At 34.1% G+C, this 21,397-nt stretch overlaps 3 protein-coding genes across 3 annotated transcripts; 2 read left to right on the forward strand and 1 right to left on the reverse strand.

Annotated features, from left to right (window-relative positions):
* Positions 1-1,275: 1,275 nt before the first annotated feature.
* Positions 1,276-2,957, reverse strand: LOC123194483 (aspartyl protease family protein At5g10770-like). Its single transcript, XM_044607700.1, has 2 exons — positions 2,705-2,957; positions 1,276-2,614 (listed from the first exon to the last, which is right to left on the reverse strand). Exons 1-2 carry the CDS (start codon positions 2,898-2,900, stop codon positions 1,383-1,385), a joined length of 1,428 nt encoding a protein of 475 aa, XP_044463635.1. The 5' UTR covers positions 2,901-2,957; the 3' UTR covers positions 1,276-1,382.
* Positions 2,958-18,815: 15,858 nt separating this feature from the next.
* LOC123194468 (aspartyl protease family protein At5g10770-like) lies at positions 18,816-20,720 on the forward strand. Its single transcript, XM_044607676.1, has 3 exons — positions 18,816-19,014; positions 19,099-19,529; positions 19,745-20,720. Exons 1-3 carry the CDS (start codon positions 18,849-18,851, stop codon positions 19,823-19,825), a joined length of 678 nt encoding a protein of 225 aa, XP_044463611.1. The 5' UTR covers positions 18,816-18,848; the 3' UTR covers positions 19,826-20,720.
* On the forward strand, positions 20,147-20,596 carry LOC123194221 (aspartyl protease family protein At5g10770-like). The gene has a single exon (XM_044607375.1). It carries the CDS (start codon positions 20,147-20,149, stop codon positions 20,594-20,596), a length of 450 nt encoding a protein of 149 aa, XP_044463310.1.
* Positions 20,721-21,397: the final 677 nt, after the last annotated feature.

Below are 21,397 nucleotides of genomic sequence, written 5' to 3' on the forward strand. Positions count from 1 at the left end.
AAATTTAATATAAAAAAATTATTGAAATAGAAGGAAGAAGATTTCACTATGAATGAAGAAGATTAGTAGATGGAAAAGAGATTGTTTTGTTTTCTCTAAATTTAAAGCATATTCTCTTATTTAATACATACACTTCAATACAGCTTTTGTATATGAACCTTAGTTAGCATATACAACCTTTGTATACAAGTGGCAAATACTTAATCGATATACTTGAATGTTGCACATCCACAATAGGTTATATATGTTTTGCCCACAGATATTACTTGCAAAAGTGTTATTACATACTTTCTAAATTCAAATAACCTCCTGTTCAGAATTCTAGTCACTACTATATATCTGACATGATGTAATGCAGACATCAAATAATGAACAAACCAATATAACTTACATGATTTTGGCACTATTCATCTGATTTAACTCTTCAATCAATCAAATCCAATAATCAAAATAGGTTTTAGATATGATCTTGACACTGGTTCGTTGTCAGACCAACTGGGGACTTTAAAATAGGGTCAAATGAGTATTTTTCACTCAAATTTTAACTCAATCTCAAAAACATACTTATAGCAAATAAAAATTTAAAAACCCACCCACTTTTACACTTTTGTTAAAATTGTCATTAAATATAAGGATAAAATTATTATTTAATAATAATATTAAAACAATATATAATTTTATCTCATTTTCTCTCTCAAGTTTTGAAAATTAACATTTCACTTTATACCTCAACTTTGAAAAGTGATTTCCCCCCTAAATCTCTAGATTTTTTTCTTCATCTCTCCAATCGCCGACTACTTCATCTTAAACTTCATTGGACGACACTTGTCATCTAGATCTAGAAAACAATCTGTTGTCCTTTGTAGGACAATGACAATGACACTTCATCTATTGTTCACCTTGGTTAGGAGAGGGGTGTCGTTCATCAGATGAAGTGACTAGATTTTAGGTTTGATATCTTAAGAGGAAAAGTAAATTTTTCAAAACTTAATATTAGAGAAAAATTGTTAGTTTTCTAAACTAAAAAGTGAAAATAAGATATAATTTTAATTATTTTAATATTACTAATAAAATAACGATTTTATCCTTTAACCATAACAAAAAATTATTGGGTGTGTGATAACGGACTAAAACTTGGGTATTTAGTTTTTCATCTGCCGTGGGTATATATATATTTTTTCACCAAAACTTGGGTGGGAAATAGTCCTTTGGCCTTAAAAATAGTGATAAGCTTAAGTATCATATAATGTTTTCTAAACTCCATTACAATAATTGTACCATTTTAAACGTGAATATATTAAATACTTCAAGCATAAAGCACAACAATAATGCTTGATTCCAAGGGCAAAATTTCGGAAGATTCTCATCCTTTTTGGTTGCACTTAGCTGCAACTACCAGGACCAAACCCAAGCCTCTCTCCAGCAAGATCATAGTGGACCTCCATTGCCCTCAGCTGATTGTTCCCCAAGACAAAAAAAGAGTCAATAGTATTCGGCTCAAAAGCTAAACACACCTGGCTTAAATCCTTTTTAAAAGCAATCATAATTCCCTTCACATCCAGCTCCAATTCAACCTCCCCTTTGAAGAAGATAGAAATCTTTGGTATTACAATTCTATCTTTACTGCTAAAATCATAACAAGTGTCAATATCTTCACTTTTCACTGGCTTTATCATCTTATACTTTGACATTTCTTTACGGAAGGCTGATCTCAGAGCCACGTACGTGGATCCTGGAAGGGTCGTGAAGGTTGATCCTGAGTCAATAAATGCTCCTGATTTAGAATACTCTGAATTCGCTATAGGTAGCATTTTTCCGGCGACTGTAATTCCGGTTACAGTAATATCGTAAAGATCTGAGAGTTGGGGAGAGATGGACATTGGAGTGAATTTGATGAACTTGTTTCTGATATCTTCATCCGTTTTGCCAAAAGTTAAGTACCCAGTTGAGCCATAAGATGAAGGAAAACAATAAGAGAAGTATTTTTGGGAAGTTTGTGAGATAAAGGATAATGGACTTCGACTGAGACCCATTAATCCAGTGGCTCCGTCAATGTCTGCAGAATTGTTATTTCCACATCCGAAAATGTGAGGGTATTTGACAAACGTGCCAAAGCCATTGGTAATGGTTAGCCTATCTGTCGATACAATACCACTGGAACGACCGCTAACGTATTCAGCTCTGTAAATGCACTTATCGGAAATGCACCTTCTCTCGAAACAGGCCGGCGATTCGCATGGAACGGCAGAATACGTGGAGGATTTGGATGGATCAAACAACTGGGTTTTCTGTTTGAAGCATTCAAGGCAGGGCTTGCACTGTGTCCAAGTGAAGCCGCTGCCAGTGTCCAAAAGGAGATTAACATTTTGTCTCGGTGTTCCCAGTGATACAGTGATATAGAATTCGAAAGGTGCCTCATATGATAGAATAGGCTTCGTATCGACTGTAATGGCCTGTGCTTCATTTTGTCTAAAGATTCTGGATTGAATGTAACTGGCTCGGGCTCGGTCTTTGCGCAAAATTTCCAGGTAATTTGGCGTCTTTATTTTGCCTTGATTTAGTGTAGAGCATGGACTGTACTTGCTTAGAACCTTCAGAGATGCTTTGTTTTGACCTGAAACAACGAAGACAACAAATCAATGGCCTTTTTTTGATTGAGTATGAAGATCGCAACAACCGGGTGTTAATTGATTTTGTTCACAACCTTTAGTGGAAGTATGGTTGCAGACTGTTGAGGGTAATAGAGAACAGACTTTTACATTGTGGCTATGAGAACGGTGGCCTTCGGATTCATTATATTGTTCAGCAGAACTGTTCTTTACAGAAGGGAGAAGGCACAAATAAAGAAACGATGCTCGAAGGAGAAACCTCAGGTAGAAGATGGAAATGCGAGTAGCCATGGGAAGAACCTTAAGTACTCTCGCAGCGTTCTAGAGGTTGCAAGTTCTGCTATTTATAAGCTGTTTAATTTGTATACTAAACGTTAAAAGTTTAAATAATAGGTTGTGATTTGTTTAAATAAAATTAACAAAACCTAGCATTTTACTATTCGAGATATTTTACTTAACATAGATTCTTGATGCTTCTCTCAATTGAGACCTAAATTCAAATGCTATTTTTCAAGCTAGAAATCTATTATTATTGTTAAAGATGCTGTAAACCCTAGTCTAGTTTTTCAAAATAAAAATCGAATATAATTTAGAGATTCTTGTGTTTTCTATGATTTTCATTGTGTATTCTGAAAATTTAGTGTAGTTTGACCTCATTATTGATACATATATTCCTGTCACGTCAAGGCTCTCCTCAACGTCGCCATTGAAAAAGAAGCTAATCGTGGGCACTCTGAAAACGACAGAGCGGGAGCTGTTGGATATGCGGCCATTAATTTGCGGAATTCTGAGTCAGTAATAGCACCATTTGACGGTTCCTGAGTCAATAATAGCACCATTTGAGAAAACTGACTTCGGAAAATGGATACACTGAGTCCAATAATGTCAAGCCCGTAGAAAAATATGTCCTCGATGAAAGCCCACAAGAATTGCCGCAAGTAAGGTGGCCTGTTGAGCTTGATGACGAAGGCAGGCAGTGAGAGAAGAATTGTTTGTATTTTGTGGCTGTCTGAGAGACTATTGAGATTGGCTTTTCGGCCAAGACCAAGCAAAATATGATTGAGAAAACACTACCAGGAATATTTTTTTTTATACTTCTGTCCTTGTTATAAATATTATAAGTAGATAGATATATATTTTTTCATTTGAAAAATATTTTAAGTAGATTATTGCTCATTGCTCAAAACCTTTTTTATCCGTGATAATTGAACCTCGAACATCGGGATAGATATCTGAAAATTGATTTTCTGATTATGAAAAAACACTTTGTTGTCTAGAATATTGCTTATACAAATCTAATAATGGAGAATGTTAAAACTCAGTCATATGCATTTAGAAAAGGAAAGTAGCTTGGTTCATTTTCATCATGTAACAACCAAGTCATGAGAAGTTCTAAACAGCCAAAACCAAAAGGTTCTCAGAATTGGATGCTATATAAGAGTGTGTGTGTGTGTGTATATATATAAAAGCATCATTGGGTACACATATAATTGCATAACACATGTAGACTCTTCGATATCTGATTTAATTTCTTCATATCATGAAAAAATCTTTGTTTGTAAATTCACAGATAAGGAGATTGCTCACAGATAGCTAATTAGACTCCAAGTATTGACTAGCGAACAAACATCATTCTAACCCGCCAACTGCATGGTAAGTATTGAGAAGTATATTTTTTTCTTTTAGAAGCTGCAAAAACATGACATAGGAGGGTCAAATATGTTACGATCACAACAATCATCTAGCAAAATATATATGTTTCTTATTATCAATGAATCATTCTTTTCAATTTCAACAATTATATAATGATATGTATCAAGTGAATAATTAATGCACTATTTTAAACTTAAATAACTCTCACTTTCACAACTATAAATTCAAAACAATCAAAAAGGGAGGACATGTCTAATATACGTTTAAAGAGCCAAGCTTTGGGCATCACATCCATTTATACTGCCCAGCTCAACATAGAATATTTATATTACTTTCTGCTTTCTATATAATTTTACATTATTGAGATAATAACAACACTGTAAAAGTAGGTTATCAGTCTTTCAGTTCGAACCATATAAAAAATTACTTATCTACTATTTAATTTATTGTGTTTTTTCATGTTCTTGCACTTAAATCTTCTAGATTTAGTATACTTGTCATTAGTGCAAACTTCTACACCAATTCATAAACCGAATTAATCATAAATCCTTGACAATACTCATAGATGAAATCCGTATAAAGTGGGAGGGAGTTTTCATCTCAATTATTAGCATATTCTTGATCTTATTGCTCTTTGAAATCAAATCTCCCACCGTAGATTGGGTCTAATGAACACTGAACATTACATTTGGCAGAAACACCAAAGTGGAATGATTGGTCACTCGGAATATTTGTCCTATTGAAAGGTATTTAATATTGGTTAATCTGACTGATTTAACATTATTTTATAAATCAAATTAAACCAATTTTAAATTGAATTGAAGATATTGGTTTTTCAAACCAACCGAAATTAAAATGGTCACCATACTTTATTAATTTTTTGAAAAATCAGTTTGGTACTTCATTATTATTTTTTTGTTCATTTTTTTTTATCTGTGCCTGATGAGCTTCAAAGATCTGCAGATGGTTATTATGTGGTTGTTCGAGAGATTAATATAACTCCTCTTGGAGAAGGAAAATCTACCCCAGTTGGATTGTGTCAAGCTTTGGCTGCTTTTCTTGATAAAAAGATAAAAGTTTTAAGTGTTTAATTGTAAGGCATCCTGGTGGATTAAGATATGGAAATCTGGTTACAGCAATTTCTTTCTTAATGGAGTCAGCCAGAGGAAAGCTAATTCTGAAATACTATTGGCTTCAATTATAATCTTTGATCGTGTAGAGTGTTTTTCTAAAGTATAATATCATCAGAGAGATGAATACCGTTGTTATTAAGATAAACATTATTATTTGATGGACAAACTAATCAATCTCAAACTATTTTCTAATTCAAAATCGGTTCTTTCTAGTTGAACTATGGATATTTGACCTGAATTAACTCTCATAGGCCCACCCCTAGATAACAGTGCTTTACTCAAGCAATTTTAATTTTGAATTTTTCCTGTCTTTTCAACTGTTCTAGCTTCTGATTGAGTGTCTCTAAATTAAAGAAATCGTCTGCAGTGGCCGACAATTTCATCATGTTCTACCAAAATCGATTCCAGCCAAAATAAAGTTCACACCTAGTGCTTACAGTGGGGCTTGCTTTACCATGTGTAGCGCGTTAAGGTTGAAGCAAACTTGCTCAAAAATCCGGAGTCTCATATTTCTTATGACTGCAGCAAGGTAACGGGTTCCTTCGAAGTTTGGTATAAATTTTCAGTTTTTGAAAAGGATTTAAGCCAAGTATGTTTAGCTTTTCAAGCAGGCTCTGATAAACCTTCTTTGATCTTGGGAAATTATCAGCTAGGGGGTATAGAGGTGCACCATGATTTTGTTGGTCACAGGGTTGGGTTTGGTCCTGGTGGTTGCAGCTAAACTTGCACTTGAAAATTAACAAGAAGAAATTCTTATATTGGAAACGATGTCCCAAATCAAGGCTAAGATCAAGTGTTATTGGAAATGATATCTCAAATCAAGGCTAAGATCAAGTGTTGCCATTTATTTTTCATACTAATTTTGTAAACGTCTTTGTTGGTTGATTTATTTTCTTAACATAGCATAGATTATACGGTATAAATATGTAATTGTGCAAAGTGTATATTAATATAAAAGTACAAAAATACAAAAAGTCCTCTTTACAAACTTATTTTGAGCTCTTTGATCAATCTCTTGATTGTGTCTTTTTTCAACCAATCTCTAGGTTGATTATTCTTTGCTCACTCAATTTTTGGCATGGTATCAGAGCACCTATAAACTGCCTCTTTGATTTGCTCAACTTGCTTCTTGGGGTGCTCTTCTGACAATCTCCCCACCTTCCAGTTTACTGCAAGAAAGACATAAATTTTGTTTTTTTTTTTTTTTTTAGACTCATCTTAGAACAAAACTTCTCTTTCACACTTAAGAACTTCCCAACACACTCAGATCAAACCAAATGGCCATCACAAAACCCAATGATCAATCAAGCCAAAGTTCTGACCCAAACGCTGAACTACAAACACAATCTTTTCACCTTATTCCCACAAACAGAAACAAGCTTGAACTAGGAGACGTGCTCTATGCACCCCCTTCTAATGGTCCAGAACTTGTTCTGATCAAATAAACCTTGATTGGAGCCGAAAATTATGCCCAATGGGCTAGAGACTTTAGAAGAGAAATCATAGCAAAAGATAAGATTGGGTTCATAGACGGCATTATACCCATGCCGACTGAACCCGATCTCGCTCATTTTCGGGTTCGATGCAATAGTCTGGTAAGAGCATGGATAAGTAATTGCTTATCAAAAGAAGTTGTCTCTGGGTTACCGCTGATAGAAGATGCTCATGAACTTTGGGAGTTCATTAAGGATATGTATGGAACGTTGGATCTTGCAAAAATCTATATGATTAGACAGAACCTTGCCAAAATATAGCAGAATAATCAAAGCGTCACCACATACTACAACAAGCTTTCAGCAACATGGAATGAGTTAGATGTCGTCAAAGAGACGATTGCCGCACCGCCTAACATTCTTTGTCAAATCCAACTCACAAAAGAACAAGAAAGGCTTACACGATTCTTGATGGGATTAAATGACGGATTTGTGGCCTCTAGAACACAGATTCTCTCCTCTGCGGCGCCATCATCACTTCGGTGAGCTTATTAGCTAGCCGTCTAGGATGAAAGCCAACGAAGTATTGGACATGATGACATGAAGGGGGCTTACACACTCAATTCCCTGTCAACACAAAGAAGCAAAAATGGTGAAAAAGGTGTGAATAATTTAAGGTTAAATGTTGACTCGCTTTTATATGGGAAAATGGACAGTCAAGATGGCACAAAGTCATCCGATGGCTATTATTCACCCATGACACAAAATCAGAAGGACCCTCAAGCTTTCTGTAACTGTACAAGCCCCTATTTTTCTCCGATGCTATCAACCTCCTACTTCTTTCAATAATCACAACTTTCCCCCCAACCAAAAGGGCAAACTTTATTGTGACTATTACAAGCGACATAACCACACTAAGGACACATGTTGAAAATTATATGGTCGTCCCGAATCTAACAGAACCAAAGCAGAAGAACCTATGACAAACCAGGTGGCTCTAATTTCAAGCAGTTCGGATTCCACAACTAGATTAACTCTTAACCAATACAATCAACTAATTCAACTCTTCAACCAATTTCAAAAAAGCAGTGATGCTTTTGTTTCATATACAGGTACAATTTGATGCCTCAATACCTTTTTTGCTAATATATGAATTATAGATTTAGGGGCTAGTGACCACATAGTTTGTACTTCAGACCTTTGTACCAATAGAAAAAACTTGTCACATTCTGCACTTGTTAAATTGCCTAATGGGACCACTACTCAAGCTAAACAAATAAGTGATGTCAAATTAGACCAACTCACCTTTAAAAATGCCTTTTATATCTCTATAGTCCAATTCAATCTTATCTCTGTATCCAAACTATGTGCAGATAATAATTGTGTCTTGACATTTCCCCTTACTTTATCTCTTGTAGGACCTTCTGATTGGCACTCTGATGGGCTTGGGTAAAATACAACATAAACTATATTAATGGACAATAATCCCCAAGACTTTACATTTTACAAATAACAATTGTATTATGTTCCCGTCTTCTTGCAATACAATTCAAAGTAATAAAAGATCTTTTATTTTACATCAACGATTGGGTCATAGTTATACCATTCCTTGCCCAACATGTCCCACATGTCTTCTTGCAAAACAGTCATGCATTGTGTTTCCTAAAAGCTCATCATTACAACCAAACATTTTCAATTAGTACACTTGGATATATGGAGACCACATAATATTCCTTATTGTGATGGTTCAAAATATTTTCTTATAATAGTGGACAATTTTTCCCATGCCACATGGTTTTACCAAATGAACTCAAAAGCCCAAACAATTTTTTTTTTTTTTTTTAATTTGTGTCATGGTCCATACTCAATTCCACACTAAAATCCAATGTATTCAAATAGGCAATGCCTGAGAGTTTTTCAATCATGACATCACATCTTTCCTTGATTCACAAGGCATCCTCCATGAAAGTTCTTGTACCTACATGTCACAACAAAGCGACGTTGTAAAAAGAAAACATAGACACCTTTTAGAAGTAACTCATGCCCTCAAACTCCAAGCTCAAATTCCATCTCACTTCTGGGGCGATTATGTGGTCACAAAAACCTACCTAATAAACAGGATGCCAACTGAAGTTTTAGGTGGGAAGACACCTTATAAGCTTTTATTTGGCAAGAAATTAAACATCAATAATTTAAGGGTATTTGGGTGTCTCTATTACTCAACCAAACTTCAATACCTTGACAAGTTTAACACTAGAGATACTCGTTGTGTCTTTATGGGATACCACATGTTGCAGAAAGGATATCAGTTGTATGATTTAGAGAGTAACAAATTTTTTGTCAACAGAGATGTTGTTTTCCATGAGGACAAATTTCCTCTTGCCAATATGGACAGAGACCCAGCTCTTGCATCCTCACCATCACCTTTGACAACCATAGACATTGTTGTTATTCATCCAGAATACAATATTGTTCTTGTTGATCATACCAAATTGATATCTAAATCATCTTTAGCTGATGCTTTATCGACTTCTGACTTATCGACTTTCAATTTCCTTATAATATTTATCTAGAACCATCAGACCTCCCATTTGGTGTATTGACTATATATGTCTTATAGCATCCACAGAACCATATCCCATTTCTAATTACATCAGTTATGACAGATTGGCCTTGGCACACAGAGCTTGCATCAACCATATCTCTAAACACCGAAAACCCACTTCATATTCTAAAGTTGTTCAATCTCATCACTAGAGACAAGCCATGGTTGATGAACTTCAAGCCTTGTTCCTTAACAAAACATGGGATTTGGTGCCATGACCGCCTCACAGAAAACCCATCAGATATAAATGGATATTTAAAATAAAATATTATGGAAATGGCTTTATTGAACGCTACAAAGCCCGCTTGGTTGCCAAAGGTTTCACTCAATAAGAGGGTCTTGATTAGCTGGAAACATTATTTCTTATTGCTAAACATATGATTGTTCACACATTTATTACAGTTGCTACTTCTCATGATTGGTCGTTTTGCCAAATGGATGTTCACAATGCATTTCTCCATGGGAACCTAGATGAAGAAATATACATGAAAGTTCCACCAGACATTCACAAACAAGGAAAGAACCTAATATGTTGTTTGTGAAAGTCACTGTACAGCCCAAAACAGGCCTCTCGATAGTGAGAACACAAAACTCATAAAAGCATTGGTCAATATGGGTTTTCATAAATCAAAACACGATTACGCTCTTTTTACAAGAAAACAAGAAAGTTCCTCCACATGTCTCCTTGTTTATATGGACAATATTCTCATTATTGGGAATGACAATGCAACCATAGAAAAGGTGAAACATCATCTGCATAAAACATTCATAATCAAATATCTGGGAGCACTAAAATATTTTTTGTGAATTGAAATTGCCAAATCTAAAGAGGGAATCACGCTCAGTCAAAGGAAGTACACCTTGAAACTCATATCAGATATTGGGATGTCAGTGTGTAAGCTAAGCAGTATTCCAATGGAACAAAATGTCAAGCTCACTAGCCAAGAGTATGATCTCAATAGACAATTGCTAGAGGACGATTAGTTGTCAAAAGGCTACTCTGAGTATCAACGTCTAGTAGGATAACATATCTATCTCATGATTACCTGACCAGACAGTAGTTATGTTGTCCAAATTCTTAGTCAATTCATGCATGCTCCCAAGTAGTCTTATATGGACACTGCTCTCAAGTTTATCAAATATTTGAAGGGATGTCTGGGTCTAGAGTTGTTATTTCCACGGAATAAGGACTTGAAAATGACAGCTTATTATGATTCAGACTGGCGAATGTGTCCCATGACAAGAAAATTGCTCACAAGATTCTACATAAAACTTGGAAAATCACTCATATCATGGAAAACAAAAGAACAATCTACTATTTCTCTATCTTTAATAAAAGTCTAATACAAAGCTATGACAAAAACCACATGTGAGATAGTTTGGGTACGTGGTCTATTAAAGGATCTTGGAATTGAAAACTTAGAACTGGTCAGTCTCTTTTGTGATAACAAAGCAGCCAATGACATCTCAACCAATCCAATCTTTCATGAAAGAACCAAACACATAAAGATCGATTGTCACTTTGTTAGAGATAAAATACAAGAAGGAATGATAAAACCTTGTCATATCCAGACATTAGAACAACTAGCAAACATCTTTACTAAACCATTGAGCTCAAAACAATATTTTTATCTTCTACACAAGTTTGAGATTTATGACATTTACAAACTACAAGCTTGAGTGGGAGTACTGGAAACGATATCCCAAATCAAGGCTAAGATCAAGTGTCATTGGAAATGATATCTCAAATCAAGGCTAAGATCAAATGTTGCCATTCATTTTTCATACTAATTTTGTAAACGTCTTTATTGGTTAATTTATTTTCTTAACATAGCATAGATTATACAATATAAATATATAGTTGTGCAAAGTGTATATTAATATAAAAGTAGAAATTACAAAAGTCCTCTTTACAAACTTCTTTTAAGATCTTTGATAAATCTCTAGATTGTGTTTTTTTAACCAATCTCTTGGTTGATTATTCTCTGCACACTCAATTTTTGGCATCTTATGCTTCAATTTATGTTTTAAATAATGTATTCCTGATTGTATGCTTCTTCCTTTCAAGTACCGTTGAATAAAGTTTGCTATGGAAGATGGAAAAATTTAGTTAAAAGAAGACTGATCGATTCAATAGGATATTATTAATTAATAAGCAAGAAAATGAAAAATCCTAGAAAACCAGAAGAGATAGAGAGATACACGGTCGGGCTTATGAATAAAAAAAAAATAATGAACTAAATATTTAGTTTATAAACCGAGCGTTAACAAAATACCTCTCAACAGAATGACTATTTTAACCTTTAACAAAATATCCACTCAACAGAATGACTTTTTTATCCTTGCTCTAAAATTACATATAACTCACTGCATGACCCAATCACCTTTGTACCTTTCATATTCTAAATTTAAGACTATTAAGTCCATAGTCTCCTCCTTCGCATTGAAAACAGGGGTCGTATTTGTGAACCAAGTTCAAAGTTGACCCTATTTAGCCTCCCAAAACATGCAACGCTGATTCAGAAGTATAATAGATTAAAATCGTTAAACATACACTAAATGAGAATTCAAATACAAAAGTTAATCTTGGCCTTGGCCTGGGTGCATAATTTCAATTGGTTAATCTTTTCTAACGGATGTTTGACAAAAGCTGAATTGAATATGGGATCAGCTTCAACTCAGATCAAAATCATAATGTTTATTTTTAGTTTAAACTCATTTTAATTAATATATAGTATCATTGGATGATCATTAGTAGAGTAAATAGTACTTTTGGAGAAGTGACTATTGTTATTGTCAGGATCAACAGTGTAACCTAATAGACAAACAAATTGATTTTTAGTTAAACTTTAATTCAAAATTAACTTTTTCAAATCAAACTATAGATACAGTCGAACCCAGCTTTGCTAGGATCCACCCAAACCAGCCCTAGTTGACTACTTGTACTCATCCTATTAATTTTGAATTTTTCCTATCTTGGCAACTGGTCTATCTTTCGATTGAACTAATTAGAGAAACAAATAAGAACTGATTTTAAAATCAAACTAGACCGAATGGTTCAACTAGTTAAATCGGAAACTGACTGGTTCAATCACCGGTCCAATTCTGAAAACATTGCAAATAAGTCTTTTATGCAGAGTGTCACTAAATTAAAGAAATCGTATGCAGTGGCCGACAATTTCATCACGTTCTCACGTATGCCCGGGACCAAAATCGATTCCAGTCAGCCTAGTGCATACACTGGGACTTGCGTTGCCACGTATAGTGCCTTGCTTTACAACTTCACGCTTAGTAATTACACGGGCATTGCTCTACCGTGTGTTTCTCTTGGTGCTTGAAGGCACTTGAAAGAGCATATTCTTTGGTTTCAATCTCGAAGATACCTGAAGAACAAGTTAAAAGGTCAAAATACACAACATACTTGTATATCCTGAATCTGATATTTCTTCTTTGTTAACTCAATTCAAATACTTTTAGTTCGACTTTGAGTTATTTTTGTAAATGAATCTATTTACTTTTAAGGGAAAATTTAAAAACTAGGCAAAATTAAAGGGGTCTAAGCGAAATTGCCCAAAAAATTCAGGTTTAAGCAAAAATGCCCATGTTTTGTGAAATGACGAAACTGCCCCCATATATAAACACAACAAATTTTCACTGTGCAATTCAAAGAAAATTCGAATTTTTTCCACATCCCACGGCAATCCCACGGCGAACGTCATTTCCGCCGATTTTCTTGCTTTCCGGCAACCGAAAATGGAAAATAATGTTATCACATCTCCCGTAATCTTGTTTGGATCAAGTTATTGCTCATTTTATTGAGATTTGATTGAGATTTTTGGGTTTGAAATTTTAGGGTTTACGGTTTGAATAATGCTTAAAATGTTTCAATTTTTGGTTGTTTTTGTTGAATTGATTGAGGGGTATTATGTTATACAATGTGTAGATTTGATTTATGAAAAAATCGGAGGTCGAAACGACCAAAAATTGGCCGAAATTGGCTGCCGAAAGGATCGGCAGTCTGCCGTGGGAACGAAGTTTCCCACGGCAAGACGAATTCTCCCACGGCAGTTGAATGGACAATGGGTTTGGGGGGGGGGGGGTAAACTGGCTTTTTTAACACATTGGGGTGTCGGGGAAATTCTTAGCCCACGTCGGGTTTTTTTGAAATTTCGCAGGTTGTCGTGGGAAAAGCCAAATTACGAAACTGCCCCCTTTATAAACACACCAAAATTTCACGAAAATCCCACGGCAAGTTCTGTTTTTACTGTGCATTTCCACCAAAATTCCATAAGTTTTCCTCCTCCCACGTCAATCCCACGACAAAGGTCATTTCCGTCGATTTTGAAGCTTTCCGGCAACCGTAAATGGCAAAGAAGGTTAGTATATCTCCCGTAATCTTGTTTGGATCAATTTATTGCTGATATAATTAAGATTTGATTGAGAATTTAGGGTTTGAAAGTTTAGGGTTTACGCTTTGAATATTGGTTAAAATGTTTGGATTTTTGGTTGTTTTTGTTGAATTGATTGAGGGGTTTTATGTAATACAATGTGTAGAGTTGATTTATGTAAAAATCGGAGGTTGAAACGACCAAAAATGAAGCGAAATTGGTTGCCGAATGGATCGGCAGTCTGCCGTGGGAACGGAATTTCCCACGGCAGGACGAATTTTCCCACAGCAGCATCCTTTGCAAGTCTAGTTGGGGGGTAAAGTGGATTTTTTAAAATCTTGGGGAGCCGGAAGATTCATTTCAAAAAAGGGGGTTTTATGAATATTGTTCTGTTTCCAGGCACCCACATTAATTGCATGCCAGTTTCCTGAAAAAGCAAATACTTTTTGACTTTTTTTTTTCTCTTTTTCAGCAGCTCAACATTAATTGCATGCCAGTTTCCTGAAAAAGCAAAATAATTATGTGTACAAAATCTTTATTTAAGTCCGATTAGGATCTAATAAATCATTAAAGAATTTTTACGAGGGGTTAAATTGCGAATTTTCTTATCCACGATTTTCGATCGTGTAGTTTTCGAATTTTATATCCGTTTTCGAATTTTGGTGCTTTTTGACACAATTTACGATGTAACGACGTTATTTCAACTTAATATTTCGATATTTTCATTTATAGGATATATCAAATCGATTTTTTCAATTTTTCAAATGATTTTTCGGTTAGCGACATTCATAAGTATTTCAACTGATAGAGTTCGAATTTTAGCTCTGTTTTTCCGAATTTCACCATTTCAGGATATATCGAATCGTATTTTCATGATCTCCGAACGATTTTTCAATTATCGTTATTTTAAGGTATTTCAGCGTATAGAATTCGAATTTCAGTTACGTTTTTTGAATTTCACCATTTTAGGATATATCGATTCGTATTTTGACGATTTCCGAATGATTTTCCAAGTATGGTCACTTTAAGGTATTTCAACGTATAAAATTCGAATTTCAGTTCCGTTTTTTCGAATTTCACCATCTTAGGATATATGAATTCGTACTTTCATGAGTTTCGAACGATTTTTCGATTATCGTAACTTTAAGGTATTTCAACGTATAGAATTCGAATTTCAACTCCATTTTTTCGAATTTCACCGTTTCAAGATATATCGAATCGTATTTTCATGATCTCCGAACGATTTTTCAATTATTGTCACTTTAAGGTATTTCAGCGTATAGAATTCGAATTTCAGTTACATTTTTTTGAATTTCACCATTTTAGGATATATCGATTCGTATTTTAACGATTTCCGAATGATTTTCTGAGTATGGTCACTTTAAGGTGTTTCAACGTACAGAATTCGATTTCCAGTTTCGTTTTTCAAATTTTACCAATTTAGGATATATCGATTCATATTTTCAAGATTTTCGAACCATTTTTCGATTATCGTGCCTTTTATGTATTTCAACGTATAGAATTCACTTTTCATTTCCGTTTTTTCGAATTTCACTATTTTAGGATGTATAGATTCATATTTTCAAAATTTTCGAACAATTTTCTGATTATCGTCACTTCAAGGTATTTCAACCTACACAATTTGAATTTCAGTTTCGTTTTTTCTATTTTTCGTCATTTCATGATAACTTTTTAGATTGTTAACATTCTACGGCAGTTGAACGTATAGAACTTGAATTTTAGTTCTTATTTGTTAAGTTTTGTCATTTCCTTTTTAATTATTTAGTATTTCTCATCTTTTTATGTTTTTTTCACTAATACATTTGTTTACATATTTATTTTTATGAATGTCTAACAAATTTTATGTGATTGTTACAGGATATTTCTCGCAAAAGAAGACGGGTTGACACAGAGCTGCGCATTCCCGACGAGTCCAGACACTTCCGGGCAGATGCGATATCTTGTGCACAGCGTACTGCATTATCCCGAATTTCTTCTACATTGACCCCTCGACAGCTGCAACTATTTGAGAGGACATGTTTCGGGTCCTTCCTTCGTTTACCCGAAACCAAATTCTGCGGGATATTGATGTATATATTTAGCGTTATTCCTATGTTTAGATGTATATATTTATTGTATGTGCATATGTGTATGATATACTTTATTTGTGGTTATATATGAATGTGTATCGTATTTGATTTCATTTTTTAAATAATCTTATCATGAAAAAACAATAAAAACGTATGATTACTCAAACATTTACACAATTGAAACAATTAGAGAAAATAAAGTAATACTGAAATAAAGTAACACTAAATTTATTACATCAAATGACAATACAATTACACATTTAAAACAATAATAAAAATATATCGGTTACATAAACCTGAAGTGTAACAATGAAGAATCATATAAAAAACAAAATTGAGTATAAACATGTCAAGATCTCGTTCGAAAATCTGGAAAATATAAGTCCATATCTCGTAAAACGATGAAATTCAAAAAAATGAAATTGAAATTCGAATTGTAAAAGTTGAAAAACCCTAGAATGACAACAATCGAAAAATCCTTCAGAAATCTGAAAAATACGAGTCGATATCTTGTAAAACGGTGAAATCCGAAAAAACGGAACTGAAATTCAAATTCTAAAAGTTGAAAAACCCTAGAATGACAACAAACGGAAAATCCTTCGAAAATCTAAAAAATATGAGTCGATATCTCGTCAAACGGTGAAATTCGAAAAAACTGAATTAAAATTCAAATTGTAAAAGTTGAAAAACCCTAGAATGGCAACAATCGAAAAATCCTTCAGAAATCTAAAAAATACGAGTCGATATCTCGTAAAACGGTGAAATCCAAAAAAACGAAACTGAAATTCAAATTCTAAAAGTTGAAAAACCCTAGAATGGCAACAAACGAAAAATCCTTCAGAAATCTGAAAAATACGAGTCGATATCTCGTCAAACGGTGAAATCTAAAAAAACGGAACTGAAATTCAAATTCTAAAAGTTGAAAAACCCTAGAATGGCAACAAACGGAAAATCCTTCGGAAATCTGAAAAATACGAGTCGATATCTCGTCAAACGGTGAAATTCGAAAAAACTGAACTAAAATTCGAATTCTAAAAGTTGAAAAACCCTATAATGACAACAATCGAAAAATCCTTCAGAAATCTGAAAAATACGAGTCGATATCTCGTAAAACGGTGAAATCCGAAAAAACGAAATTGAAATTCGAATTCTAAAAGTTGAAAAACCCTAGAATGACAACAAACGAAAAATCCTTCAGAAATCTGAAAAATACGAGTCGATATCTCGTAAAACGATGAAATCCGAAAAAACGGAACTGAAATTCGAATTGTCAAAGTTGAAAAACTCTAGAATGGCAACAAACGGAAAATCCTTCAGAAATCTGAAAAATACGAATCGATATATCGTAAAATGATGAAATTCGAAAAAACGAAACTGAAATTCGAATTCTAAAAGTTGAAAAATGAAAATGCCTTTACAATGTAAAATATCTAAAAACCCCTCATATTTATCTAAAATTTTTTAACCCCCATAATGAGTGAGGGGAGTTATATAAATGAAGAGAAGGGTAATTTTGATATTTTAGAAAAAGTTTGAAATAAATAAATAAATATCAAAATGCCTTTATAATGTAAAATATCCAAAAACCTCTCATATTTATCTAAAATTACATTAAAACCCCATAGTAAGTGGGAGAGTTATATAAATATGAGGGGAAGGGTAGTTTTGGTATTAAAAAAAGTCATATGCATTTTTTTTTTGGAACAGTGATTTTGGGCATTTTGGCTTGAAAATAGTGATTTTGGGTATTTTTGCTTAATGGGAGGGCATTTTGGCCATTTTTTAAAATTTCCCTACTTTTAATTCGAGCTCAGTTTGAATTTGACTTAAACAAATTTAAATCAAGTTAAATCAAACTCGATCAGTTTTTGAGATTCAATCAACTCGATTTAGGTCTATCCTACATCAAACTTATGATTATAAGCTGGGGCTGACAGATGGATAAATCTTATGGGGTCAGTGTTGAATAAAGATAAAATGTGAAGGGGTCAATGGCGAGATAATGAAATTTAATAGGGGTTCAATTATCATTTTAGGGTTATATTGATTTTTCATCCGTTTAAACTTAAAAATTTCGAAGTCCGCCATTGGAAACCATGAGCGACAACCCTGCGATAAAACTTAAAAAGATCAATATAGAATTTTAAAGGTTATATAATTTTTTTAATTATTAAATTAAAAAAATTCAAAGCCAAGGGGATCAATTAACCCTTTAAACCCCTTTCGGTTTGCCACTAATTATAGGTAGCTAATGGGTTGCCTCAAATGAAGTTAACGTTTTGCTTTGAGTTGTAAAATGGTGAGCCGAACTTTGAACAGAGGAAGAAGATTTATAATGGTATTAAAAAAACTTTTCAAAACATTTAAGTCAATTCAATAAGGAGTATACATATATATTTTTTTACTATATGTGTGCTACAAAAATAATTAAAGAGAATAAATAATCTTTTCTCTGTTTTGTAATTCTTTTCATTTATAATGAAATTCAAAGTGACGTTTTTATGAGGCGTCCCTAACACTTACTATTTTTATGGATGACAATCCGTATCTTATCTCATTGGAGCTAATGGAGTAAAATGGTTGTCTGCACATTGTATCAATGGAGCTAATGCTCCATCCAGCTGCTTATATAAAGCAACCCCAGAAAATAATCGTAATTCATCAAATTTATGACATGCTTTTTCAGAATAAAGATAGATTAGATTTGTGGTCAGTAGTGACATCAATACTTCTAAATCTACCACTAAATCATTACTTTTAAATGGCTATCCCTATCTTGTCTCAGTGGTGCCAATGGTGAAAAATTAACAGACAGCACATTCCAAACTCAAGTAAAGCTAAGTAGCTTGCACTTCATGCGCTTAGATCTTCCATCTGCTTATATAAAGCAACCCCAGAAAACAAAGTCTGCACGTTCTAGTGAGCTTCTTGCCCTCCATGTATCTCAGGTTTCTCGTCCAAGCTTTCTTTCTTTTTTTATGCCTTCTATGTTCTATGAACAAAAGTCATGCTGAACAACCTGAAGCCCAACTCTCTGATAGTCACATTGTCAAGGTCACTTCTCTTTTGCCCCCAACTGTTTGCAACCGCAATTCCACCAAAGGTTATGTGCAATGTTTTGATCTTCCATAGTTTTGTTGTAATTATTATTGAGCATCTGACTGAATATTATGTCTTGCTGTTTCAGTTCCGAGCAAAGCATCTCTGGAGGTTGTAAGCAGATATGGCCCATGCTCGTACATTAATAAGGACAAAGTAAAAGCTCTTAATTACTCGGAAATTCTGCGCAAAGACCGAGCCCGAGCCAAATACATTCAATCCAGACTCTTCAAGCTCAAACATTCTGGCAGTGATGATGACCACTCAAAGGAAACAGAGGCTTTTTCGGTGGGTACCAAGCCTATTAAAGCATCCGGGACATCCATCGAGTTCTACATCCCTGCATCCCTGGGAACGCCAGGACAAAAGGTTAATCTACTTTTGGACACGGGTAGCGACATCACTTGGACACAGATCACCCCATGCCTTAAATGCTTCAAACAGAAAACCCCTTATTTGATCCATCCAAATCCTCCTCGTTTTCTGTTGTTTCATGCCGGTCATCAGCCTGTTTACCAGGTACAAATACATATCTGTAACACTCTTAAGCTAAATCCCACCTTCCCGCAAAGCATTGGAGATATTAGATATGTATAAACATCCCATGAACATGTGAATTCTTAACAGTATTGGTAGTTTGATAATGGTAATTTGACCTGTATGCATGCACCAATTCCTTTCGTAGCATTAACTGAACTTTGTAACAAGAAATTTTTTTATTAATGTTCCTGCAGATTTCGACCCAGTTTGCAATAATGAAAACCAGTGCGTCTACGATTCCTCATACGGCAGTGGCCGTTCCATTGGCGTTGTAGCAACTGAAAAGTTAACCATTATAAACCGTCACTATGGTACATTTGTCAAATACCCTTACATTTTTGGCTGTGGCCTAAACAATTCACTCGATTTTGACTTGGATGGAGCATCTGGCTTAATTGGTCTTGATCGAAATCCATCATCCTTTATATCACAAACTTCCAAAAATACTTTTCATACTGCTATCCCTCATCTTATAGTTCCACTGGATACATAACCTTCGGCAGGACTGATGATGATAAACAATACAAATTCGTCAAGTTCACTCCAATACCCACTTCTCCAAAAGAGTCTCAGTATTACGATATTATCTTAACCGAATGGCCGTCGCTGGAGAAAAGCTACCCGTACCCGGTTCAGAGTATAGTAAATCAGGAGGGATAATTGATTCAGGAACGAGCTTCACGTCACTGCCACCATCTGTGTATGCAGCCCTGGAATCAGCTTTCCGTAAGAAAATGTCAAATTATAAGATGATAAAACCAGGGAGCAATGATGACTTTGATACTTGTTATGATTTAAGCAAGTACGATGAAGTTGTAATACCAAAGATTTCGATCTTCTTCAAAGGCGGGGTTGAATTGGAGCTGGGGGTGAAGGGAATTGTGGTCGTTCTTAAAAAGGATTTAAGCCAAGTGTGTTTAGCTTTTAGTAAAAGCTCTGAATCTGATGAAACTCTGATCTTGGGAAATTTTCAGCTAAGGGGAATAGAGGTGCACCATGATTTTGTCGGTCAGAGGGTTGGGTTTGGTCCTGGTGGTTGCAGCTGAACCTGCACTTGAAAATTAACAAGAAGAAACTCTTGTGCTTCAATTAATGTTTGAAATATTAATGTATTCCCAAGTAATATTGAATAAAGTTTGGTATGGACGACGGACAAATTTAGAGAAATAAGTTTCTGCCATCAAAGTCAATTCAAATTCTGCAAGATCCGTTCTATCGTTGTTTTCTGTGTCAGCTGTTTCTGCAGCAACTTCTTAGGTTATCTTTCGGTTTTACTTAACTCCTCCCTTTCGCTTATCTTTCGGTAAAATAGAGATTTTAGTCGAATGTGGGTCGACGAAATTTGAAAGCTCAAAGCACAACCTACAACATAAAAGCCATGTTTTTATGGGTTTTTTGACGGATCAATTTGCCAAAAATTGATTTTTTTCTATTTCATAATTATTCTTTTAATAAACGAGAACAATAACTTTAAATTTTTATTGAAAAACTCTCGTTTATAATGGACGAAAACTGTTACTATATGCTAATAAAAATTAAGTTAATAAAATTAAAAAAAAAAAACTTATGATTCATGTGAAAAAATAAACTTATATACATACAATTATCTTATATTTTCACTTTTATTCGTATCTAAATTCTTTAAATCTTTAAATTCATCATTAGCAACACAATTTTGTATTTTTAAATATGTTATCATTCAATTCTTTCATGCATATAATAATGTTAACAACATTTAGATATAAACTTCATTTTCTATCATTTGATATATATTTATATTTATTAAAAGTTAATTTTGATACTATAATAGAGATTTGAAACGTTAGTAAATCATTTATTATGATGAA

The sequence above is a fragment of the Mangifera indica genome, chromosome 13, assembly GCF_011075055.1.
Source record: "Mangifera indica cultivar Alphonso chromosome 13, CATAS_Mindica_2.1, whole genome shotgun sequence".
Lineage (NCBI taxonomy): Eukaryota > Viridiplantae > Streptophyta > Magnoliopsida > Sapindales > Anacardiaceae > Mangifera > Mangifera indica.

Bases quoted from the DNA above. Each gene is read 5' to 3' on its own strand.
- LOC123194221 (XM_044607375.1), top strand. From the start codon at position 20,147: ATGGCCGTCGCTGGAGAAAAGCTACCCGTACCCGGTTCAGAGTATAGT.
- LOC123194483 (XM_044607700.1), bottom strand. From the start codon at position 2,900: ATGGCTACTCGCATTTCCATCTTCTACCTGAGGTTTCTCCTTCGAGCA. The intron at 2,615-2,704 runs GTTGTGAACAAA...TCGTTGTTTCAG, and splicing joins CAACCATACTTCCACTAAAG to GTCAAAACAAAGCATCTCTG.
- LOC123194468 (XM_044607676.1), top strand. From the start codon at position 18,849: ATGTATCTCAGGTTTCTCGTCCAAGCTTTCTTTCTTTTTTTATGCCTT. The intron at 19,015-19,098 runs GTTATGTGCAAT...TTGCTGTTTCAG, and splicing joins CAACCGCAATTCCACCAAAG to TTCCGAGCAAAGCATCTCTG. The intron at 19,530-19,744 runs GTACAAATACAT...ATGTTCCTGCAG, and splicing joins GTCATCAGCCTGTTTACCAG to ATTTCGACCCAGTTTGCAAT.